This window comes from Bombyx mori, chromosome 20 (assembly GCF_030269925.1).
Source record: "Bombyx mori chromosome 20, ASM3026992v2".
Taxonomy (NCBI): Eukaryota; Metazoa; Arthropoda; class Insecta; order Lepidoptera; family Bombycidae; genus Bombyx; species Bombyx mori.
This window is the reverse complement of record NC_085126.1, coordinates 12,370,830-12,398,151: the sequence shown is the minus strand read 5'-3', so window position 1 is coordinate 12,398,151 and position 27,322 is coordinate 12,370,830. Positions and strand designations below refer to the sequence as shown.

General features: G+C 41.0%; 1 protein-coding gene and 1 long non-coding RNA gene across 2 annotated transcripts; both read right to left on the bottom strand.

Moving 5' to 3' along the window:
* Window positions 1–12,286: 12,286 nt before the first annotated feature.
* LOC119630070 (uncharacterized) lies at window positions 12,287–19,724 on the bottom strand. The gene is made up of 2 exons (XR_005245880.2): window positions 18,528–19,724; window positions 12,287–18,098 (listed from the first exon to the last, which is right to left on the bottom strand). It is a non-coding gene; the product is annotated as an uncharacterized LOC119630070 (long non-coding RNA).
* A 2,132-nt stretch (window positions 19,725–21,856) lies between these two features.
* LOC101737542 (uncharacterized) lies at window positions 21,857–24,280 on the bottom strand. The gene has a single exon (XM_004927269.4). The coding sequence runs from the start codon at window positions 24,042–24,044 to the stop codon at window positions 23,250–23,252; it is 795 nt and encodes a 264-aa protein (XP_004927326.1). The 5' UTR covers window positions 24,045–24,280; the 3' UTR covers window positions 21,857–23,249.
* Between the last annotated feature and the right edge of the window lie 3,042 nt (window positions 24,281–27,322).

Below are 27,322 nucleotides of genomic sequence, written 5' to 3'. Positions count from 1 at the left end.
AGTTCGCTCCGTGGCCATCATTGCAAAGAGACTGCCTCCTTACTGAGGCCGGAGTTAGACGAATATTTCGGCGGCGGCAGCACGGCGCCGAGAAAGAAGAAGAGCTCTCCCTCTCCCGTTCCGCTGCCTCTTTCTCGAGATGTTGGACTCATAGAAGTCGAGCATACCTTGACATATGTAACAAGTTCAGATCATCAACACGTGGACCGTCTGTCCACCAAGCGATGTTATCCATTTGGTGGAAGATCTTCCCTTTGCAACGGAAAAAACAACGTGACCAAAATGTAACGTGTTGTGCATTCTCTTCTTACCCTTACTCCACTGCTTGAGGTCCGCGCAGCATGTTCTCTTTTAACATTCCTGCCTATCACACATCATCTCAGCACTCTCATGCCTCTCTCGCATATCCTCTTTCACACAGAGCATTCAAGTGTTTTTAAGAAGCACCCTTTTTTACGTCTGCCCTTTACGATAATGACGTCTTGTAGGTACCATTGATGTTAAAAAAAATAAAGTCCCGTCCTCTAAAATTCCGGCCGGTTTTAATTTTTTTGTATAGACATCACAACGTAAACGCTACTGTCCAATTGTAGACATCAGATTTTCAGTCAAAATTGCCCCAACCTTCATAATGGAACGATTAGTTGCTTTGCGGCTAGAATGACCACATCTGTTGTAAGTTCACGGGAGCTCGCAATGTAGGTACTGTACAGCCTTGACGAAAAGTTGATCGACTAGATAGAGCAATCCTATGTTAAGGCCTACAGACCTCAAGGTTTTTAGTCACATCCACTTGAACAAACCTAATATATACCAAAAATATATTTACCAAGTATCTATTCTTAGCGATCAGACGCAATCTGATTTATATCCACTTACTTACATTTGCCGAGGTCATTATGAGTGATTCACCAAGACGAAGTGTGGCGGATAGAGGCTTGGCTCAGGCGGCACTGCGGTCATGCGAGGTGGCCGTAATATATCTTCCAGGTAGTTTCCTATCCCATTTCCATATTGTAAATAATAAACAAATCAATGATGATATTTTCATTCAGTTTGTATTTAGACGAAGTTTTATAGTTGCACGATTGTGCCAATAGTAAGAAAGTGTGGGTGCGCGGTTATCCTTCGGTTTAGGCTTCGCCATTCAAATCTGTACGCACGATTGCTTAGCCGCAGAAGTAAATGGGACGCCGACAGTAAACGTTCTGTATAAACCGCACATTCCTACCGCCAATTATAAGACGTGTCCATTGATGTTCGGTCGTGTTATTAGCGGGGTTTAGGCCATTTAGGTGACGTTGCTGTGTCATTGCAAATGAAAGATCTTGCAAGGAGCGTTTTTTGTTCCAAAGTGGACAGCCAAATGTTGGTGTTTGGCACCTGTACTTACGCATGTTTTGTTGAAGTTGTCAACAGATGCAGCTTCAGCGGTGCTTTCTACGAAAAAGTAGCCGTTTCTCGTTTTGCTGTTTACTTTGACAATCACTTTTACATAAACTGCAAGAGACACAGCACGGCGCGGCAGCGGAGGCTTGAGGAATCAATTCAAACTTTATTAAGACTAGTCATAATTTATAGAAAAAAACAAACAATGTTTTGCTTGCTTAAGCAAACGTCGCTCATGCATTGATTTCATTGTAGAGTAGTTGCTAGACAATTGCCCGGAGAATTTCATTTCACGAAGCTACTCGTGGATATTATCCGATTTTTCCGAAAAAAGATAACTTGAGTCGGTCGTGCTCATTCCCAAACCTGCGACCCTCGTATGAGTTTTCCAGAAACAATAACGTAAGTCATTATTATTTAAAGTTTAAATTAGTTTGCGACTTGGCCTAGCGCCCCTGGCGGTTATGACGCCGCATTCAGTTCCCATTAGAACGTTTTATAAGTCGTAAAGTCGAGATGAACTGGGGCGTCGAGAGTTTCCCTCCCACCCGATTCTGGCCTCGAGTTCTTGCCATTTCCAAACATCGCTTTACTCTGAATACCGGCTTGCTTAAAAACATCATCAATCATCAGTGGCCCGGGGAGCCTGTAACCTAATTCCGGGTCGTCGCTCTGCATTATTGAATTAACCTAACTCTTCGACAAGACATCGATTTTTTGTAACGTAAATTGGTTAATGTATGTGTGTACGAAGAGCTAACAATTAATTTTTAATTTGGATATGTATGATCGTTAGCACTGACAGTAAAGGTAACAAACCTTCCTTCTGGTTAGTTTCATTATTAGCAGCAAATTTTGGAAACGACGGGAAATGTAAAAACTTGCACAGTTTTTTTTCCTACCTAAGCTGATAGCCTTGAGAGGTTATTTCAGCGGAACCTTAACTAGTAGGTGAGCTCACGGGGCTCAAACCTGACGACGTTGCTAACACGAACCCTATCAAGAGCCGTGCTTCGCAGAATTTACCACCGGATCGGAAACGCGACCCACTGAGAAGATCCGGCGAGAAACTCAGTGGGCTGTGTCTGTGGGTTAATTTAATCCTCAAGCCTTTCGTCGCAAGCGTCGGGTTCGACGAGAACGATGACCGGAGCACACGGTTTAATTTTTTATCACTATAGGTATCTGATATTTCTAACGCATTCATTCTCATTTGGAAATTCATGGAATTTAGTAATCACTTGTGTCTTTTGAATAACCCCGGTATTTTCCATTGTTATGTGGGGTTTTGAAAACCGAAGCATGGTTGATGGTGGGCAGTAACTATACATTGCTACATTGCCTTTCACGCAAATTAAAACCGATTAAACAAATAACCCTACCATTGAGAGGCACGCGTAGTCTCGCCCGGCGGCGAGCCCCCGCGCCCACGCCAAGCTGACAAAAGAATAGCTCAAAAACCGCATTATGTACAAGTTATTCCGCAATATTTGACGTACGTTTATCCGCATAACCGTTTTGTTGTAGTTTGTATTAACATATTCATTGTGAGGCGAGTCCGGGCCGAGCTGGAATGTAGTATTAAAAACATGCTGAATAAATATACCAGTACGTGTTGGGTATTATCCTGCCACTGTCGAGTGTCTAAGGTTCCTTTTCGTACCCTCCATTATGCATTACGTCTGCGACAATCGTATGCCACTGATATACAATATCAGTTGCACTACGAAGAGCACTACAAGATTCCCACAGATATGTGTTATAATATTTATATTGAATTACCTATATTTCCACAACACATTGGACCCGGCTCCCCTTACATTTTTTTTTTTTATTTATTGATGTACAAAACAAATTACAATCATTACAGTACATATTAGCTAAAACGTACAAGTAATACCTAGATCTAATCTGGATTGCAATCTAAATAGTATGTGCACTCAGCAAATCCATATTAATGTTCATAGCTTTGGCTATTGAAAACACAATTGAAATTACAAATATTGATAACTAGCCGTTGTTAAATAGGATATCCTTCACACATTTGACAAATCCCCTGAGTCTAGGTTCAAAGATATCAAGGCTACCGTGACATTTAGCCAAATCATTATACTGTCTGACCATTCTTACCATAGTGTTATAGTATGATATATTATTTTTATATGTCCGTAACGCTAAGAGGCTTACCAAATGCGAATTCCGGGCTCTAAAGTGGGTATTGATAGAAATATTCGACAGCAGTTCCATGGAATCTATATGGGAGTGTAAAATTTTGTACAAAAATACTTTGTATAAAAATACTACTCTAAGAATTACTACTAAACTACTGGTAATATGTCGGCCAGTGGATTGTTATGATAAAAAAAACAAATTTGAAATAAAAGGCTACAGTCGAAGGGGATCTAAAGTAGTTCTTACATAGATCGGTGTATTATTCCCAGTACCAAATAGAGCAGATGGTAAGATATACAAAATATCTCTGGGAATTCCCGTTTCAATCATTTAATTTGTATTTTTACCATCTGATTATCGCAATATCTGACGCTGCCATGCTCCACAATTAATCTCTACTAATTACGTTCCGAAGTGGGAGCGGTCAGCACGGTCCTATGTCCAGCAGGATCCTCCGTCGATCTCGGAGACATTCGAACAGGTTTAACGATCTGTTAAGCTTCTTTCTCTTTAGAAGCCTTGCACTATAGCAACTGGAGTGTCGCAATAGCATCGCAATACATTTTACAATTCAAAAAACGCACTTAAATCTTTGCCGGTCTCTGCTAGTGCTAAAGAAGTAAGCACACGTGATAAATAGTTTAAAAGCGAACTAAACTTATAGATTACGTAAGTTTACTCTGAAACATTTTTCGTTTCCGCCCCTTACTGGAGGTAAGGATATCTATTAATGAAGACGATATATCGTATCCCGACAGAGTTTCCGGGGACACCTGCCCCGGTTATCGAATTCGATCTGATCTGCTATTGTTGTATTAAGTAGTTTTACTAATATTTCGGCATGATAGTCTAGATACCGACAGATGACTTATAATTGTTTATTTTTAAATATTGAATCCACTCTCAAACCGACATGCATATCCCCACTCTATGGACTCACAGTACAACCTACAACTAGCAATATTTTTGTTGCTTCACCACAGCTTGGCCGAGGGTGATGCTGTAGCAATAGTTATTTGGTTATGTTCATTGGTTCCTTCACAGTAACTCAACAACTTATACCAAAATGTTGTTTCGCTTTTTTTCCTTACCTAAGCTGGTAGGTAACTTTGAGAGGCTATGCCTGCGTAATCGAGCAAACCTGACGATGTTGAAAACACTAACCCTAGCAAGAATAGTGCTTCGCAGAATCTACCACCGAATCGGAAACGTGACCCACTGAGAAGATCCGGCGAGAAACTCAGCAGGCTGTGTCTGTGAGTTACTCGCCGAGCTCTTCGTCGTAAGCGACGGGTTCGGCGAGAACGATGACCGGGTCATATCACGATACGGTTTCACTCAATGCAGCTTAGTAATCTTTGTGTGGAGTGGTGTAAGGGCAGCTTTAATGTAGACTTAGTGCGCACGCCGTTGTACTTGCAGAAAATCTTTTTAAATATTTGATTACTGTCTCCTCCCTCAATCTTTCCCGAACAGAGGCATTGTATACTGATGCAACAATAGGTGTTGACACCCCTTTCTGGCTTTTGCTCGCCCACCTGTCCTGCTGAAACTGGAAAGGCCTTTGGGCCACCAGTAATCTTTTAATCATAAAAAAAAGAAAAAGAAAAAAAAAGGTGTTGACGCGTCCTGGAAGGAACAATTGCAATTCCGAGTGAAAACATAAACAGTAGATGTATACAAAAACTCGTCCGATTTCCATCTTTTCGCCGGTATATATTTCACAAACAATTGAGTAAGAGTATTGTTGCCTGGTATTTTGCTTATTTTCTTATCCTTTAATATTTTGAAATTTGAAAAGGGACGACCCTTTAATAATTACTAAAACTTTTAATAATTATAATTGATTTTATTAGTTGTATTATTATAAGGGCAACATCTGTCTAGATAGATTTGTAATTGTATTTAACATGGTACAAGTACATCATCATCACACCATATTCGGACAACCAAATATTTACCACATTTCATTGGACATTGACAATGTCTCATGACTTCGTAAACAGCAGTTTTGTTATTACACTTTTGCTGGGTAACAAGTCTTGTTATTTCTGACGCCACATCATTACCGCGTTCCACTTCAGACACATTGTTCGCGCAAATTGTTAATTAGATCCTTTGAACGAGTAAATTAGAATTCTTTGTGTCTTTAGAACGTCTTTGAGATAGTTTAACGGGCTATGGTGTATTTCGAGACACCTGTATTTTGTTCACGGAGGAAAAGTCCTGTAACATTTTGAAGTCGTCGTGGCCTAAAGGGTAAAACGCCGGATCCCAGGCGGGTACCAATTTTCTAATGAAATACGTACTTAAGAAAAGTTCACGATTGATTTCAACGGTAAAGGAAATAACATCGTGTAATAAAAATGAAACCCGCAAACTTATAATTTGCATAATTACTGGTGGTAGGACCTGTTGTGAGTCCGCACGGGTAGGTACCACCACCCTGCCTATTTCTGCCGTGAAGCAGTAATGCGTTTCAGTTTGATGGGGGGGCAGCCGTTGTAACTATATTGAGACCTTAGAACTCATATCTCAAGGTGGGTGGCAGCATTTACGTTATAGTTGTCTAAAGGATCCAGTAACTACTTAACACCAGGTGGGCTCGCGAGCTCGTTTATCTATGCAAAAAAAAAGAAAAAAGATACTTCTTCTCGTCGGTTGGAAAGGAAGGGCCCGACTGTAGCGAGAAATCTCTGCTTAGTGTCACTATTTCCATTGCGATTTCTGGCTACCTCATTAACCACCAGAGGCTCATTAATAGCTTATAAACAGGGTGGAAGGAACATTGACGTCCAAAAAAAAAATTTAGGTCTCTCGTGTAGTGGAGTATCCGAATCATCCCCATGTATGTTCCGCGGTTTTTGATAGTTTTCGAGTTATGATTTTTTTTCAAATTTTTCGAGAATTTTCGACCTGGCCCACTTAAAATTTTTTTTTTCAATTTAGAAGACTTTTCGATTCTTTTTTTTTGCAACTAATTTTCTACAAGCTGTTATTTTATGCATAAAATAACAACTCATAGAAAATTAATTGCAAAAAAAAGTATCGAAAAGTCTTCAAATTAAAATAAAAAAAAAATTTAAGTGTCATGTCGTAAATTCTAGAAAAATTAGAAAAAAAATCATAACTCGAAAACTATCAAAAATCGCGGCACATACATGCGGGTGATTCGGATACCCCACGACACGAGGTATCTAAAATTTTTTTTTGGACGTCAATGTTCCGACCACCCTGTATACCCTGGTACCCTGTACCTTTAAGTATTATTTAATTTGGAACGAAAACAAAACCTATTTATGTGCCGCCGTGTGCCGCGGTGCTCCGTGTGGTTTCTACATAGCTGCTGCAGTCGTGTTCACTTGAACTTTATTCGCGGTTTGTGAATGTTTACGGTTCTATGTAATGTAGCAATCCATTCTCTTGAATATTTCACGGGATAAAGTGTCCGTCGTTTTTTTGAAGATGTGTGGACGAGCCCACAGTCCTCTTGGTATTAAGTGGTTATCGGAGCCCATAGACATCTTCGACGTAAATGCCGCCACCCACCTTGATATATGAGTTCTAAGGTCTCAATATAGTTACAACGGCTGCCCCACTCTTCAAAACCGAAACGCATTACCTACTGCTTCACGGCAGAAATAGGCACGTCGTGAAACAATTGCTTTCTCTCCTTTTGACTATAGGTCTATTCACGAGTATGTACATCAGGCCTTTTTTTATAAATTTCGAAGTTCTTTTAAACTTTCCTCATGGACGTGAGCTGTACCGGCTGTACCGTTGACAGCTTCTGAAGTTCTTAGAGGGGCATGATCTTAGTTATGAATTGCCGTTATCGAATCAGATGATTAGAGTTAGAGCAGTTTAACCGAATATAAGGAACACTATAAAATCGTTTACCTGCACATTGTTCACAGGAAAATAAACAATATCGTATTTACGGTCTAATATACATTTAGTGATGAATATTTAACGTTTGTCACGAAGTTACCGCCACGGCGGCCCGCCCGACGCGTCGTTATGCTAACGTATTCAAATGTCACACGGAACAACCGCAGCGCTCTGGTTTCATTGCTAGATTTTGTTTGGTCTACGGTCTTCATCGATAAATACGGTGCGCTTTATAATAGCGTAGCTGAGTGCATCAGTATTAATGAAACTTAGCTGAAGTCGGCAAGACCAGTGTTGTAGATTAGTTAGTCACTGCTCTCTTGCCACAGGGACTGATAAAAAAAACCAGTTTCTACAGGATAGCCATCGGACCCCCGTGGTACGTGAGGAATATCGGCCTTCACGATGATCTAAATTTAAAACTGTTACGTAAGTATCCTTTTTTTTTTTTTTTTATGATTGAGAGATTACTGGTGGCCCGAAGGCCTTTCCAGTTTCACCAGGACAGGTGGGCGAGCAAAGGCTCAGCCAGGAGGGGTGGGATTTGCTAACAGCTGCCCGAGCGCCTCCGAAGGAGACCTAACAACTCAAGAGCAATTGCTTCGCGAATGAATCTACTACCGGATCGGAATCGCGACCCGCTGAGAAGATCCGGCGAGAAACTCAGCGGGCTGATGCATGGGCTAGGTTGCACGTCGACCTCTTTGTCGAGTTCGACGAGTACGGTTACTGGGGTCCCTAAGCCTGCTCCTAGTATTAGAGCTGAAGGCATCTAATGCAAAGGTTATTGGATCTGATAGATCCGTAAGGACGTGTCTAGGGCGTCGACGATGACTGGCTCCTGCATGATCAGGATTCGGTGAGTAGTCAGCGGCGGCAACGATAAGGCGATTATCATGACGCATAGCCTTATCGAAGTACCGTTCCGACGCTGACTTCATGTACTTCTGGATTGATTCAAGGCCCAGGTCGTCGTGTAGGTCAACGTTCCTCACGAACCACGGAGCCCCGACGGCTAACCTGCAAAAGCGGGATTGTAGGGATTGGAGGGTGTCTATGTGTGTGCGGGCCGCGTGAGCGAACACCACACTCGCGTAAGTCATGATGGGCCTTATGCAAGTTTTGTAAAGTGTCACCTTGTTCCTTTGATAGAGTCTGCCGAGAATGAATCCCATGATCTGTAAGCGGAGTAAAATAGATCATGGGATTCATTATCTATTTTAATCATGAATCCCATGATCTATTTTACTCCGCTTACAGATCATGGGATTCATTCTCGGCAGACTCTATAATGAATCCCATGATCTGTAAGCGGAGTAAAATAGATCATGGGATTCAGTATCCTAAGGTGGCGTCAGAGCGCTACTTCAACTAAGCGGCGCGACACAATAACCCTCTCTTCGTGACCGCCGCTAATACCCATGTGATGGGTCAATGCAAAGCCGCCGGCGCACGAAACATGTCTCGTCAGATGCCCCGGATCCACTCTCCGTGGTTTTAGACCCCTCAAGCGCTGGTCTCCGTCCTCATCGAACTTTTCATTTACAACGAAGAGTTCAAACAGAGAACAAAACAGAGAGACTAATATGTGTAATGTAAGTATAAATGTAAGTCGCCGAATAGCCTTTGAGTCTGTGACCACAAGAAATGTAAAGAATTAGAATTTTCGTATATAATAAAATAAAAAATAATAAACGCGAGACTATACCGTATGACTTTATTATTTACTTATTTAATAACTAAATCGATATTTAAAGAATAATGAAAATTTATAGGACTCGTTATGGGTCGCGGGGCACCGTTACGATGCTATCTCTTAGATTCTGTTGTAATCCACACTGTGACGTCATAGTTTGTTGTCACTCGTCTGTGGCAGTCCTTACGTAATGTTTATTAAAGTTTATTGTTATTAAAATTTATAGCTCCGCTTATTGAACAAGGTCTTGTGCATTAACTTTACAGAATCCACTCATTCACGGGAATATCAATTTCATCGACCATGAAATCGATTTATTTATCATTTTATTTTTCTAGTTATTTTTTTACTTATATAACGTTGTCAATCATAATAAAATATAATATCCACCTTATCAAACGTGAAATTGATTCAACTTTCGTTTTGTTGTTCTATTTATTTTTCTGCTTTTGTAACGTCAATCATAATATAATTAAATAATATCAATCTTGTCCTGTACGAAATTGATATTTATTATACATATATTGTATTTAATATTATTTACTTTTCTACTAATATAGAAGAGTAGACTGAAAGACCGGGAAGCTAACTTTAAAACTGTTTTTAGCGACGACAGTATTCATTAGAATTCAAATGTGAAACTCTGTAAAGCTTCACTCACATGGCAGCCAAGTCCCGTGAGGTGCGGCCGCCGGTCACTCGTCTGAAGGCATTTACATATCACTTTGTAGTCACGGGGTCACGAGGCTGTTACTGAATACCTTGTTTTATTACTGGATTAGTATTTCTGATGTGCTCAGAGTTCACTTGATGTCAAGTGTCTACCAGAAAAACCTGGGGTAAAACTCCAACTACAATAAAATAACGGCCATTCTCCAATTCGGACCAGAATATGATCGCTACGGACATGAGATGCTCGGCGTGGAGGTCCGGGGTCGGACGCCAGCTGTGACCGGCAGGAGTTTTTGGTGAGGTTCAACCCCCACGTACCCCACCCCTCACCGTCCTCTGCGAACTCGTAGATTACGAAGAAGACTTCGATGTCCAACCTAACTTATAAACACAACCAGCTGAGCTTCTCGCCGGATTTTCTCAGTGGGTCGCGATTCCGATCCGGTGGTAGATTAAGCCATGCACTGCTCTTGCTGGGGCTAGCCGTAGCAAGCTCACTCAGGCTCGAGGCAGGCTTCAAGGCTCGGCCGCGCGCTACTGTTACTGTAGTGCGCTGACAGTAGGAGGATGGGAAGAGGGGGAGCGGCTACGGGCCCCGTTGCCATCATCCCTGTTATCGCCGGATGTACTGTGGAAGAGTTGTCCGGTCGGCGGTATATCGCGTTTCGACCGTTTTATACTAACTTGCTGCGATGGTCAAGCGGCACTTACTTGTGGTAGGTGGCATGTTGTTAGCCCATATAGGTAGGTACTTTGATCTGACTTGATGATGAGTGGCTATCGTCGCTCTTGGACGTCAGCTAATGCTAGGGGCAGAGCCCAGCTGCTGCTTACCGCTGGGACGTCGTGTCACATGTTAGGCGTGTCTGTCTCACTGCCTCGGGAGATATGGAACAAGATAAGTCACCAATATCTTTCTGGTCGTGGCTCAAGCAAAAGTTTTCTACTCTATTCTTATATTCTTAAACGATCGAAACTTAGGCGAGGATAGATCTTGATGTAAAATGCTGAAGAATCCTCACCGCATATATTTCTATTTCTGAGGTGGTCTTGTTATTGCTGGAGTTCACCACGTAAGCTTGTAAGCTGACCCTTTGAGCCTGACGGTACCCTTCCACGTGGACACACCACAACAACACCACTACTCTCTACTGTAGTGAATACATACATTTTTATCAAATATTAATACGCGAATCAAAAGCTTTGTACCCCTTTTTACGAAAATTGCGCGGATGGAGGAGTATGAAATTTTCCACACTTATAGAGAATAGGTATAAAGAAGGAGTACAGAATGCTAATATTTTTTTTAAATTATGCATAGAACATACATTAAATCAATAAAAAAAACATTACACACACTACCATGTATTTGACACAGCACACATATAAACAAATACCTACCCTTCGTTTATTGTCAAACTTTTGTTATTGTTTAAAGTCTGTGGTCAAATTGAGAATAGATGAATATTGTTTGTCTTTAATATTATTATTTGTCTATAGTGGAGTCTTGGCGAAATCTGTGATTATAGAAGTATAATAGTCTTTAAAATAGAACCATAATAATGTTCATACTTATAATTTCAGTTATTTATAGTCGAATTTCGACTACTGGGGGACCACTAGTTTATCAAATTTACTGATTTAAAGTAATAAGTAAAGACGCTACATATTCATTATTGGCGCATTTCCAAACGAATAGCTGAATGATATGAAAAGTTGTCTATACCCTGGGCTGCAGTGACATTGTTGCTATTATTACTAGAGTCCTCAGAGATCCTTCCTCCTGACGATGACCAAGATGGCATTATCGAGGACAGCTGGCAGGTAGAGCAGCCTCAGCAAGTCTAGTTCTTCAGATAATTTGGAAGGGATTGTTTCTAACCGCGTTGTTGGTCGAGTGTGGATGGGTTAACAGCGCCTACTGAACACCAGGCCTTAGTTCGACTTCCAGTCCGAGTCCGTTGCCTTCTGTCTGTGTTGGGGCTATGAGCGGTTTCACGGGTTCCACTCAGCGTGGGCGTTCTCAGGGACGTATTTGTTTACATTATAGCCATCTTGGCCTAAATTATAAGAGTCCGGTGCAGGTACCAATTTTTCTAATGAAATACGTACTTAACAAATGTTCACGATTGACTTTCACGGTGAAGGAATAACATCGTGTAATGAAAATAACACTCGCAAAATTGTAATTTGCGTGATTATTGGTGCTAAGACCTCTTGTGAGTCCGCACGGGTAGGTACCGTGTATCTGCCGTGAAGCAGTAATGCGTTTCGCTTTGAAGGGTGGGGCAGCCGTTGTACTGTAAAAAATGAGACCTTAGAACTCATATCTCAAGGTGGGTTGCGTCATTTACGTTGTAGATGTCTATGGGCTTCGGTAACAACTTAATACCAGGTGGGCTTTGAGATCGTCCACCCATCTATGCAATAAAAAGGAAAAACAAAATAATTAAAATGAAATCACTGTTCCACACATAAATTGAATATTTATTAACAAAGGCCACACGAAAAAATTCACATTTAATAAGTGAGCAAACAAATTTTCATATATAGTTTAGTAGGCCAAACATTACACATTATCCCTTAAAATAAATAGAGGAAGAGAAAAAGATTCACATCTGACTTTCGCCAAGACCGCAGTCAGGTCTGCGGAAAGTCTCCTGCAACTACAACTCTTCTCGGTACGCAAGGAACTAGTAGTTACTCTAGAGCTCAACACAGCTCTCAACGGACCCTCCCAGGTCTATTTTAGATAACATTAACAATGTTTATACTTCGTTACTAAGCGCACTATATTAACAACTAATTTAATCCTCTTATACAGAAAAGATCCAAGTTACGTGTTGCCTTCAAGTTTTGTGTCATTATCATTTGTAATCGCCGTAACAGTCATTTAAAAACAATACAAAACGTAATTTAAGTCATTATCATTTGTAATCGGCGTAACAGACATTATAAAAAACGTTTGATACTATAAATATTATATTAAAATAATCAAAATCAAATTTAAATGTTCAATTATATTAGGCAGATTAAATGCCAACGTAGGTTTGTGTGTATTTGTGCAACAAATGTCTTGGAGAGTTTAACGTCAAAATTGTAAATTTAGATCTGACTGCCTTCCGTAACCACCGTGACAGTTCCAGGCTATAGGTCCAGCTATAATCAAGGCCTGGCTTAGACTAGAGAAGTAGAACAGGAACCAGTAAAAGTTTGTAAAAACAAAAGGTGAAATAATTAAAAAGCACGTGTGTTACTCCAGCTAGAATCTCGACAGGCGAGATGTCTGGTGAATATCAACTGTTTGATTCTAGTTGTAGGCGTTCATGTTATAAAAGTTTCTCGCACAAACTTGCCGATCGCTTTCGAGAAGCTCTCAGACGAGGGCTAGTAAACGAGCTCACGGCGGACCTCGTCATGACTGCTGATCGGAGCCCATGGACATCAACGTGGACCCAACTCAAAATGCGTTGTGTAAATTTAGATTTGACGGCCTAATTTACACAAAGCTTTGTTAAATCAATTTCCTAGCGCAAATACAATTCATATTCAATTAACAATTTACTGATTTTATTTAATAATTAAACGGTCTTTCGGTTATTACAACTTTGTAACTAGATTATTTAAACAACGTATAGACACAGAATTTAGACCTCAATTGAGGTGTACAACTTTGTTAATGTTTGCCTGCACGACATCGTCGGTCTGTCGTAGATCAAATGCAAACCGAACGCAAAAAAATAATTATAATACTATTAATAATTACTTGTAGTTCTGTGACAAAAGCTACAATTATTATGCCCCTTGTATATTAAATAAGCGATTTCTCAATCTGCGTTGCGACAGTCATCATGATGTTCAAGTAGTGATTGTGATGTTTGGCGATTGAATGCTGCTGATCAGTCGACATCCACGCACCGGTTATTAAACCTAACTTGTCCTGTGGGGCACTTATCGCCTGAGAACGAGACCCTGTCGTCCACTGAGGAGATATTCTTTAATGTGGGTTTACCTTCATCCCAGATCCGTTTATCTTGCCCTGAATGTTCCGAACCATTCAACGGCTTAGAAGATACCTTATTGTCGGTGAGCACATCATGCTTCGCAATCTTACAAGCGGAAACTCCGCATACGACAGTACAAAGTAATAAGGTTACCCACATTGTCACGAAAAAGTTATTTTATACCGTTAATTGGGAAATGAATAAATATGTTGATCGTTCGCGGCCGGCCAGAGTGCAACACTACATACGCTGCAATCACCGGTCAATGCCAAACTGAATATTGATGAGAGCGAAGCTGTAAGACTGGCAGACGTACCGACTAGCACTGACTAGTTTTGAACGAATTTTCAAAGTTTAATGTAGTCGCTTGTATAATATTGAAATTATATAAACATGTATAAACATAATTCCATTAACTTTACAACGAGTGACTAATAAGAAGGAGCGTGTACGGTCTTGTTTTGTAATATTGCGGTGATTATCTGGTCTTGTTTATAAGTATATAATAATCATTGCACTAACCCACTGTTTTTGTTGAGATGAGCGACGGTGAGCCATAGTTCAAGCACTCAACTTTTTCTTGCTTTACTAGGCGATTATTATTTTTTTTTATTTGAAGTCAGGCGAGTATACGGCACACTAGATGATGAGCGATCGTCGAACGACTTTAGCAGCGAATGCCAGAAGCACAGACGTTTAAGTTTATTTGAGTCTCACTCGAGCGATATTATAGAGGTAGGGAGTCGAGATTGTAGGGCTGACGGTTTTGTTTTCCGGAAGGTCGGCTAATGTCCCGTCAGTGTGATATGGTACTCTGATGTGTCGATATGAGAGAGCGAGGGAGGATCGAGTGGGGCGTAGTGCAGGGCCCGCCTATGGTAAATGGTAGTTTCACCTTTAAGGGCAGGAATTCTGTAATTCCTAACGCAGTTCCCGATTTTAGGAACGCGACGCGAGGGCTTACAGAAACTTTCTCGCAAGAAGAGTTCAATTAGATTGTCGCGGAGGAATTAAAAAAAGTGGTCGCGTTGTGGCGCCAAGCCGGTAGCGTTGAAGAACGCTAACTTAACAGACAGGCATTTTGATCTTGCGTTGTACGTCATGCGCCATTGGGAATTTAAATATTTATCTATTGCGAACGGGTGCGAGAACCGACTCGTTCATGTTCATATGCTCGAACGCAGTAGCGAGTCGTTGTTGCGTGGTTAGCATGGAGCTGATCGCGATGGCGAACGAACGTAGTCACTTAAAATTTACCATAGATACGAAGTCGCGTACTAGTACGAAATCGCGACCCGAACGCGGTTTGGGCCATGCTGCGAGTATGGGCTGAGACGCGAGGCGCGACGTGGACACAGGTTGCAGGGAGCGGGTATCTTGCCAACTATTGTAAGTGACAGTGGTTTTACCTACTTCAAAACAGTGAGTACCGCCGCCAGCACGAAAGCAGGCTTCGGTGTCTTCGGGGTTGAAAGCGCCGAGTGGTTTTGAGTCGGTGGATCTGAAGGCGACGAGGTGATTGTATTTTTTCCGCTAGGAGCCGGCTTAAGGACCCCGATAACCGGATTCGTCGAACTTGGCAAAGAGTTCGACGTGCAACCTAACCCATGCATCAGCTCGCTGAGTTTCTCGCCGGATCTTCTCAGCGGGTCGCGATTCCGATCTGATAGTAGATTCATTCATTTGCGAAGCCGCTCCTTTTGAGTTGTTAGGTCTCCTTCGGAGGCGCTCGGGCAGCTGTTAGCAAATCCCACCCCTCCTGGCTGAGCCTTTGTTCACCCACCTGTCCTGGTGAAACTGGAAAGGCCTCCGGGCCACCAGTAATGCTAATTTATCCTAAAATAAGTTTTTCCGCGGGGCTCGGGGGCATCTGTAGTAGCTTGCGGGGTATTCTTGCTTAAGGCATAGGACACAGCTGGAGGGTTCAATTGCGAGTTTGGTGTCGCGTAAACATCGGGTAGTGGCGCGGTCGCCTAAACATTTCGAGTAACGGGAGCGTAGTGACAGCTACGAGAGGAGTGCCCGCATAACCAGTTGTGGCACCGCTCGGGAGTGTCACGCTTGTGGGCAGCTTCAAGCATGACCCCAGAGAGGCCACATACGGTGTTTCGATTAGAGACAATTCGTTTTCTCCATGGAGTGGGCTCGAGCGACACGAGCACCACGCTGTTTGAGTGAGATCCGCTGTGCACCGAAATTTTTGGTGGGTTAAATCGGTAACGAAATCGCGAAGAACGCGTTTCCACGGTGGCTTCTCTTGAAGGATCAGCATGTGTGGGAACCGAAAACGGTTGCTACGAATGCACAGGGAATCTTATCTTTTATCTTATTATTTAGGCCAAGATTACGTCCTAATGTTGAAGCCTTATGACCTCAAGTGTTTTAATCACATCAATCTTTGCCAAACCTTATAATATACTAAAAATAGATTTACTAAGTATCTATTCTCAGCGATCAGACGTCATCTGATTTATATTCACTTACTTACATTTGCCGAGGTCATTATGACTTATGAGTGATTCACCAATATGAAGTTTGGCGCGTAGAGGCTTGGCTCTGGCGGCACTGCGGCCGTGTGAGGTGTCCGTAATGTATCTTCCATGTAGTTTCCTATCTCATTTCCATATTGTAATCAATAAACAGATCAATGATAATATTTTCATTCGGTTTGTATTTAGACGAAGTTTCATGGCTGTGTACGACTGTATGTGTTAATTGTAACAATACTCTAATTAAAATATCAATGGACGTGAGCTACTCGTCCGCGACTGGGGTATCCACGCTTCATTTTTTTTTTTTGGGTGGGTTAATGTGGGTTAGCTTACTCACAGAGCCCTTCGTCGCAACGCAACGGGTTCGACGAGAACGATGACCGGTGCTTGGGGTACCTAAAAGTACCGTTAGTGGATCGGGAGGATCCGAAATGACGTGTTTTGAGCTTCATTTGGCTGTAGCCTTCTACATGCCTCTTTCTTCAGGCTTCCTGCGTAGCTGTAATCGTGCGTGGATTGGTAGCTCAGCTCATGAACTAGTTTCACTGCAGTGCAGAGCTGTTCCTCTGAGGGTAAGTAAGTAGTCGCCGTCGCTCATAGACCTCAGCAATGCCACGGGCACATCAGAGTCGCTACCTAGTACTGAGAACTCATTCTACATGCTATTCATTAAATCTCAGATAATTAAATTTTGGCGTAAGAAACAAATCGAATGGAAAATACCAGTTCTGACCCCCTTAAAATGATACAGCGTGCACATAAACCTCCAACGCGAGCGTGACGTCAGCCGACACGTCTCTTGATGCAGTTCCCACGGCTCGTGTAGAGTCGTGCCGTATGTTGAGCGGACAACCTTGTCATCATCCGGATGTGAGGAGATATGAAAGCATTATAATCATCCAGGCAAAAGAATTTGTTTGGAATGACACAAATTAAAAGTGCATTTTTTATAAAATATGTATTTACACTTAGGCCTTAGGAAAACTTGCCAAGTTGCCAAAAAAAATCCTGTTCGCGTGGAAAATGTTTTCAGTAGTAAGAAAGCAGTGAAGCTGTCTAGAAACCTTTCGTTTCATTGGGCTTTATCATCGGCAGTGGGATCGCTTGATGCGAGTCTTATACTTTGGATCTTTGAATTTTTTACCAGCTCGTCAGATAAACAAATGGCAGTTGCTGGTGGTGGTATATGTTGTAAACCCACATGGATACGTACCACACTCTCACCTAACGGTAAGTCAAGTGTGAGTCATGGTCACCAACAATGCCGGAAACACAGTTTGGCCGCGGAGTAAACACTTGGAGGGAAGTTTATTTCAGAGCCAAAAGCCAAAAAAATACTTTAGGTGAGCCACGGAAATGAGGTGGAACTCTATCTCTGTTGATCGGTGCGATTATTAAAGGAAATGTATGGGTAGCCATTGCAAACGTGTAATGAATATCACATAGCAGGCTTGCATCATTGCCTTCGACGCATTAGCACAAACTAATATTTTATGAATATCCTCATAATGTAACTATAAAGGTGTAGGTACATACAATTAATTTGGAAACAGTAAAATCATCCTTTCTAACCTCGTTACAAAGACGGAGAAATCTGAATGACACAGCATATTATGTTTAACCCTCAGGCACAGCCCACTGAGTTTCTTCTCTGAATTTCTTTCACGATATGGATCTCGTGGTAGATTCTGTGAAGCACCGCTCTTACTAGGATGTTAGCAAATTCGTCAGGTTAAAGCCACGTGAGCTCACCTACTCGCCCGTTTAAGCTGGCATAGCCTCCTAGAAAAAAAACCATATCATTTGCCCTGCGGTAATTGATTAGTGTTGAAACACTAGTGGAAAGGTGCAGTCTAGTCATCGTTCTGATTAAGGTAATGAGGGCGCGGTGTGTCATCGTGCAGCGTACATAGGGCAATCCCTTTTGGCGAACCACTTCAGGGTGAATCACCGCATCATCAGCCCACGCGTCGCTTCGGGGTTGCTGTTCGGTTGCTGGTTGAATATTTACGAACGTCATATCGGAGTTGTGCCTTTCGCGTAATCAAACTAAACATATGTAACTATACCTGAGACCTTAGAACTTATATCTCAAGTTGGGTGGCGCATTTACATTGTGGATGTTTATGGGCTCCAGTAACCACTTAACACAAACAAATAAACACAAAATTATTTTCTACAGATCACGTTGACTGCTTTTGTAGTACTTACACAGTGTTATATTGACATTTTAATCTTCCTGCAATGTCAAGTTGTCGTGCAATAGGCACTGGCATCGCCGTCACCGGCACCACGTCGGAGAACCGCACTCACGATAAACTTGTCTGATGAAGGTATGGCATGGCGGGAAGTCCAATAAGTACCACGACCCGAGACGCCCTGGAAAAATACACACGTCATTAACCACGGAATATTTTTTCATTTTACAAAATCTAGTAATTTTCCTACCTGCGTTTTCCTTATAACTCATTCTTTGTTATTTCTTTTAGAATAAACTTTAAATTGTTTGTAAAATATCAATGTTTACCTTAAAGGTCTAAAAAATAACGTTGCTTTTTGTATTAAACACAAATGGCACATGATGCATTTTGATTGTGAATATTAATTGCTTGACTTGTCTTTAGTCGTCTTGCATTGCGTGTCCGTAATTGTACTGGCGGTCTTGAAGGCGAGCGACATTTATGTTATTAACATTATCAGTAGTCAACAACCGCGAGCATTCGTGAATATTCAAGCCAAAACGTCATAAATATGTATAATACAGCTACTGTAATCTTCTTCTTCTATATATGTATATAAAAATGAATTGCTGTTCGTTAGTCTCGCTAAAACTCGAGAACGGCTGGACCGATTTGGCTAATTTTGGTCTCGAATTATTTGTGGAAGTCCAGAGAAGGTTTAAAAGGTAGATAAATATGAAAATGCTCGGAATTAAATAAAAATAACAATTTTGTTTTTCCTTTGATGTGTCCCCCGTCGGACGGATTCCTTTTGTTTGTTGAAGTTTATTTTATACAAAAGTTTAGGTCTTTTATTTATCGATTGAGGCACTACGAAGTCTGCCAGGTCAGCTAGTATGTCTATAATCATAACTTTCAGGACTCTAAGTGATTTCTCGGAATAAACGAGTTTTGCTGCGTGGCGATAATGTTATCATTCCATTCTCACGGATCGCTTGGAACCTCTGGGTCTGCGGAGGGACTTCGGTTCCCTCTGTATTTTTTTTTTTTTTTTTTTTTTATTGCTTATATGGGTGGACGAGCTCACAGCCCACCTGGTGTTAAGTAGTTACTGGAGCCCATAGACATCTGCAACGTAAATGCGCCACCCACCTTGAAATACAAGTTCTAAGGTCTCAAGTATAGTTATAACGGCTGCCCCACCCTTCAAACCGAAACGCATTACTGCTTCACGGCAGAAATAGGCAGGGTGGTGGTACCCACCCGCGCGGACTCACAAGAGGTCCTACCACCAGTAATTACGCAAATTATAATTTTGCGGGTTTCACTTTTATTACACGATGTTATTCCTTCACCGTGGAAGTCAATCGTGAACATTTGTTAAATACGTATTTCATTAGAAAAATTGGTACCCGCCTGCTATTTTGTACCGCATGTTCCATGGGGAGTGCTCTGAGGAATTGTTCGAGATGAAACCATCATCTCGTTTTTACCATCGCACCGCCCGTCATCGAGTAGGGTTCATCCATACTACCTGGAGCCAGTGCGTTTCCAGAGATCTTTATTGCCATCCGGCTTTGGAATGAGCTCGCATCCGCGGTGTTTCCCAGGCGCTATGACATGTCCTTCTTCAAACGAGGCTTGTGGAGAGTATTAAACGGTAGGTAGCGGCTTGTTTCTGTCCCTGGCATTGCTGACGTCCATAAGCGACGGTAATCACTTACCATCAGGTGGGCCGTATGCTCGTCTACCTAAACAGCAATAAAAATAAACATTTTAATTTTAATAAAAAAATCCGACACGCATGTTATATTAAAATACTAATAAAATTGATGATTTCACACAAACTAAAAAATAATAATTTCTAATCACAACAAACAAGTTCAGGAATTTCACTTTGTCAAGGTATTTTGTGTCACGTCATCACGTAACTAGCACGCGACTATGACGAGCTTGTACCTTGTACCGCGACATCGTTGTAATTGAATCACCAAAGTTGATAAATGTACGTATTCGCTGGGAGTAGAGTAGGTACTGGTGTTGTTGCGGTGAGTCCACGTGGAGGGTACCGTCCTGTTATATCCGCCACGAAGCAGTCAGCTTACAAGCTTACGTGGTTAACGTCAGCAATAACAATTCCACCACAAAAATCGAACCACATCAACTACAAATATGCGGTGAGGATTCTTCAGCATTTTACATCAAAATCGATCCACGCCTAAGTTTCGATCGTTTAAGAATATAAGAAAAGAATAGAAAACTCTTCCTTGAACCACGACCAGAAAAAATATTGGTGAATTATCTTGTTCCACATCTCCCGAGGCAGTGAGACAGACACGTCCGGCGTCTCAGCGGTAGACAAGGGCTGGGCTCTGCCCCTAGTATTGGCTGACGTCCTTGAGCAACTATAACCACTCATCCTCAGATGGGTCGTATGCTCGTTTGCCTACTAGAGCAACAAATAAAGACGCTATTCGTTATTGACGCATTCACAAACGAAGGCCTGCTGGATATATGAAGAGTTGCGTGTGTCCTTGGCTGCATTGGCATTATTCCTATTAGTACTAGAACCCTCAGAGATGCTTCTTCCTCATGATAACGTAGATAGGATTATCGAGGACAGCGGGCAGGTAGAGCAGCTTCAGCAAGTCTTGTCCTTCAGATAATCTGCAAGAGATTGTTTCTAACCCCGTTGTTGGTCGAGTGTGGATGGGTTATTAGCGCCTACTGAACACCAGACCCAAGTTCGACTTCCAGTCCAAGTCCATTGCAAGTCTGTATTGGGAGTATGAGCGGTTTGGGGTACTACTCAACTAAGGCGTTCTATAAGATACTAGTGGCCCCGCAGTAGTCGAGATTCGACTATAGGTATAATTAAGTGAAATTATAAGTTTAAACATTATTATGGTTCTATTGTCAAACACTATTATAATTCGATAATATAATCACAGTATTCGTCAAAACTGCACTATAGATCAATAATATTAAAGACAAACAATATTAATCTATTTTTCAATTAGATGCATATTCAATTAGATACTTCTTTTTTTCCATCCAATTTTTTCAATTAGATACGTCAATAACAAAAGTTTCCCAATTGACTAAACAAAGAGTATATTTGTATGTATGTGTTGTGTCAAATACATGGTAGTGTGTGTAATGTTTTCTTTATTGATTTCATGTATCTTTTATGCATTATTTTAAATAAATATTAGCATTGTGCACTCCTTCTCTATATTCTCTATAAGTGTGAGAAATTTCATACTTCTCCGTCCGGGCAATTTTCGTAAAAAGGGATACAAAGTTTTTGCTTCACGTATTAATATACACATATTTGTTTACATTTAAATGAAATCACAGTTTCATTATTTAAATTGATTTTTTATTAACAAACAACACAAAAAAAGTATTTAATAAGTATAAAGACCCATTCAACAAGAAGATTTCCATCTTTGGCTTAGTAGGCTAATCATTACCCCCATTGATACAGCGCACTGATTTGCTCGTCGGATCTTCTCAGTGGGTCGCGATTTTGATCCACTAGAAGATTCTGCGAAGTGTTGGCTTTGATAGGGTTAGTGTTAGCAAATTTTCTCAGATTAAGCCCGTGAGCTCACCTACCCGACCACACGTAGCGGGAATAGCCCCATAGGCCATTAGCGAGAAGGTAGGGAGGAAAAAATCATTCCACATTACCTTAGAGTAAATAGAGGAAGATAAAAAGTTTCACATCTGACCTTCACCTAGACACAGTCCGATCCGCACAGTATCCTGCAACTACAGCTCTTTTCGATACGTAAGAAAACCCGGTCAATTAAACACATAGTTACTCTAGAGCTTAACACAGCTCTCAACGGACCCTCCCAGGTCCATTTTAGGTAACATTAACAAGTTACTTCGTTACTAAGGGTAAGTGTAGCTTCATTATAACATATACCTAATATACTCGTACATATAACTAATTTAATCCTATTACGATAAGTTCTCAGATGAGGATTAGTAAACGATCTCACGGAGGACCTCGTCATGACTGCTGATCGGAGCCCATGGACAACAACGTGGACCCAGCTCGAAATGTGTTGTGGAAATTTAGATTTGGCGGCTTAATCAACACAAAGCTTTCTTAAATAAATTCTCTAACGCAAATACAATTTACAATTAATATTCGATTAACAATTTACTGATTTTATTTAATACTAGCCGTACTCGCCCGCTTTGCTGAGTAATTATAATTAACATTATTATTTATTGTCATTATTATTAAGGAGTCCAACACTGATATAAATATTAGCCTATCCATTAAGTACATGCATTTTCTACATGGATACCAAGTTTCAAGTCAATCGGATGTATGGTTCAGTAGTTATAACGGACCATCCGTAAAAACCACTGTAGATTTATATATTAGTATAGATTTAAACTGTCTTTCGGTTGTTATTACAACTCAGAAACTAGTTAATACATAAAACGTATAGACACAGAATCGTGAATGCAATTGAGGTGTACAACTTTGTTAATATTTACCTGCGCGACATCGCCGGTCTGTCGTAGATCAAATGCAAACCGAACGCAAAAACATAATTATAAATCAAGTATTTATGTTATAATACTATTAATTACTTGTAGTTCTGTGATAAAAGCTACAATTATTATGCCACTTGTATATTAAATGAGCGATTTCTCAATCTGCGTTGCGACAGTCATCATAATGTTCAAATAGTGATTGTGATGTTTGGCGAATGAATGCTTCTGATCAGTCGACATCCACGCACCTCTCATTAAACCTAACTTGTCCTGTGGGGCATTTATCACCTGAGAACGCGGCTCTGTCGTCCACTGCCGGGGTCACGATTGATGTGGGTTTGGTACTACTCTCACCCCAGATCCATTTGTCTTGCCCTGAACCATCTTCCGAACCATTCAACGGCCTTGAAGACACCTCATTGTCCTTCACTGATTTAAAGTCATTGCCGGACCTTGGGGATGTGTTAACAAATTGATTTACAGCATTCTTTCCGTGGTCTATCTGTCCAACCGGGTCATGGTCACGCATGTGTGTCACGCTTTCTTTGAGATGATCGCGATCGCCTTGCGATTCACTGTAAGCCACCTTTGGACCGAAATCCTCTATTTTTTTATCAATAACTTTCTCTGTATCGATATCTGTATTAAGTTTAATTGGCCTGTTTGTGAACGGAGTAATTTCCTCGTAGAAGCTGGGCGTAGTGTGTTTTTGTTTATACGTGTTGTTATTATAGCCGTCTGTGATGCTTTCTGTGACCGGTTTAATGTTTACGTCACCCCTGTTCCACAGTCTTCTGTTTTGCGGACCTTTATAGATTGTGCTATCATTGTTCTCGTTCGAGTGATCCGTGTTCATATCTGTTTCATTACGTCGTCTATAATATCTGTGTCCATCCCGATAAGTCTCGTTGTCTCTCTGTCCATAACTTTGATCGACATCGGTCGATGTTTCACGATTCTCAATGTTCCTAGTCCAAACACCGCACACAAAAGTCCAAAGTAATAATTTTAGCCACATTGTCATGAAAACATTATAATAATTGCGAAATGAATCGTAAATATGTTGACCGTTCGCGGTCGCCCAGAGTGCGACAGTACGTACGCTCAAGTCACCGGTCAATGCCAAACTGACTAGACTATTGATGAGAGCGAAGCTATAAGACTGGCAGACGTACCGACTAGCACTGACTAGTTTTGAACGAATTTACATGTTTCAATTGAGTCACATTTATAATATGATTTCATTGATTTTACAATGAGTGACTAATAGGAAGGAGCGTGCGTTGCGGTGAATATCTAATCTTGTTTATAAGTATAATCATTGCACTAACCAACTGTTTTTGTTAGGGCATCGCGGTTCCCGGGTACCTTAATGAGCGACGATGAGCCACGACCCGAGCACTCATGTTTTTCTTGCCTTACTAGGCGACTACATTGTTATTGTATTTGAAGTCAGGTGAATATGATGATGACACTAAATGATGAGCGATCATTGAACGACATTAGCAGCAAACGCCAGAGGCATAGCTGAATTTCTATCTACCGCTTAAGTTTATTGGTGTCCCACTCTACGTGACGTCAGAGGATCTTAGTGACGAGTGTCCGCTTGCCTATCTAATATGAAATGCGGCGTAGAAATAACTGTCACAGAATAGACAAGATTGAAAAACGATAACCTGAAGCGAACCAATGACATGTTCAACATAAACTTGCATATATATTCATGTATTGAGGTGTGAAAGGCTATTTATTTAAGCGACATTTCGGACATTTATCTTTGTAATTAAAGGTCAGTTTTATGCTGATAACCTCGAGGTGTTATACCAGATTCAGCGAATGTGTGGGCGAGCTCACGGGGCTCAGTCTGGCGGCTTCGCTAACACTGGCCCTAGCAAGAGCAGTGCTTATCAGAATCTACCACTGGATCGGTAACGTGATCCACTGAGAAGATCCGGCGAGAAACTCAGTGGGCTGTGTCTGTGGGTTAATTCGCTCGTGCCCTTCGTCGCAAGCGACGAGGACGGTGACCGGTGCTTGGAATACTCATTATGACCGATAGTGAATCGGGAGGATCCGAAGTGATGTGTTTTAGGCGACGGCGTCTGTTTACCGATTAGTCCACAGGATCGCGTATGCAGTAGTAGTCGAACTTACCGTCTCTTATATTCGAGACTCCCAGTCTTCGTAAAGGGAGCGACATAGTGGCCTTGGATACGGAAGCCACAAGGCCGGTCGGCCAATCATCGGTCTCCCCTTCATCATCATAATTATCTCGTGACTGTCACCTCGCCGTCTTTGTTTGATTGTCTACAAAAACAAGGACGTTAAATACTGTTTTCCCCGTAATGTAACAATGGGCCAATTGTGTTGTGGTTTTTTTCTAGTTTTTGTATTGCGTCAATATCGTAATTTAATTATTGAAAAGAACATTTTTTAGCTGTGGCTGTAAATACCTAAATCTCTTGTGTTTAATGCTAATGTATCTGTAATTATAATGAGTTTCAAACGCTGGATATATAAGTAATACACACGCATATGCTCAGGGTCTTGCTGATGCCCAAGGTACATGTGGTTTTGTTGATAAAATATACCTCCATTCAATTATTTGAACCTGACCACATAAGTTGACAATTTTTTGTGCAGGTATTAATCGATGCACTCTTCAAAAGGAATGTCAGCTGCAAGTAGAGTTGGGTACCTCACTCATGAGTTGCCTCATTTGAGGTACTCGTGACAGTAAATTGAAAGAGTTACTCGAATTTCAATATTGAACCGCCTCACGAACCTCTTCACGCTAGTGAGTGAGTGAGAAAAATGTTCGGCGAGGTTATTATCTGTGAACGTGAATCAGATGAATGGAAACGAGGGAGTTGAGCCAAGTTGAGCTGAACTGAGGCGGGAAGTCTCAGATCAAACGAAATTACAAACATGTTTATTTTTGTTTAATTTTTTTAACTGTTTGTATGTTTTGTTTGTTTGAATTTAATTATATAGTTATAGAAGGAATATTAGGGGTGCTAAAATAAAAGTCACAGAGATCTTAAATAAAACAAAGCATAAAAAAATATTGAGTGCTTATATTGAGAAAAAGTGTATATATATAAATTAATAAAAAAAATTAAGACGAAGGAAAAAATCACATGTTTGCATTTAAAAATAAAATCATGCGGACCTTTTGACCGTCCAAACGGTTACGTCTATCAGTGACAACATGCCCTGCTTTTGAAAAAATTCTTTCAGAAGGAGTTGACGTAGCGGGGATACAGAAATGTTTCTTCACGACATCGTATAGTCGCGGATACGTATGCCGTTTCATGTACCACCATAATATGGGATCAGTGGTTCTTCTGCTGACAAGAGGCTCATCAAAATACTTGTCGACTTCAACTATAGCGGCTGCGGTCGGGTTCTGTTTTTTTACTGCATCTACAACTTTTAAATCGAAATCGTCCCAAATGCTAGGTTTTTCTGGAGTTTCTGGAGTTACGTTTTGTATTATATTTTCTGTAAGTTCTAAATTTGTGGTAGTAGTCGTTTTAGCTGCTATATTTGAAAGATATTTTTTTGCGTTGTCAACACTAGGTGTTTTATCGTCGGGGAACCCGTACGTCTTAAATCTAGGATCGAGTAGAGTAGATACAGCAAGTAATTTATTGTCTTCCACGTTCCTAAATCGCGTGGTTAAATCTGTCAGGAACCGCATTGCCATATTCCTTACGCTTTGAGGAATATTGTCCGACTCTTGGATAAAAACCTCACATTTTTTTTTTAATAAATTTGCTAAGACTATTATCTGAGAAACCGTAACGTGCTTTTCTCCACTCATTATTTCTGTGACTGATTTAAAATGCTTTAACAGTTCGCAGCTTTTAATCAAAATCTGCAAGTCACCGGGGGTCAAATTAGGCGTGCTGGGATAATCAGTGGCAATAGTGGAGATAATACTTTTTTTTATTTCTAAAATCCTCTCAAACATGTCATATATCGAGTTCCACCGAGTGATGACATCTTGTTTCACTTTTAGGTTTTTTTCTCCCAGCTGCCTCTGTGTGGCTGTAAGTCGCTCACTTGCCAGAACGCTTCTTCGAAAAATTTCTACAATTGCCTTAACCTTCATTTGAGTGTCTTTTATCTCTATTAACCCCCCTTGGACAATTAAGTTCAACGTGTGTGCAAAACACGGCACTTGCTTCCATTTGAGTAACGCAATGGCAGCTTGAATGTTATTGGCATTGTCGGTAGTAACTGACACTATTTTTTCATCGACACCCCAGTCTGTGCATACTTTTTTTATTAATTGAG

What these genes read in the sequence shown, in the direction of transcription:
- LOC101737542 (XM_004927269.4), bottom strand. Translation starts at nt 24,044, where the DNA reads ATGACAATGTGGCTAAAATTATTACTTTGGACTTTTGTGTGCGGTGTT.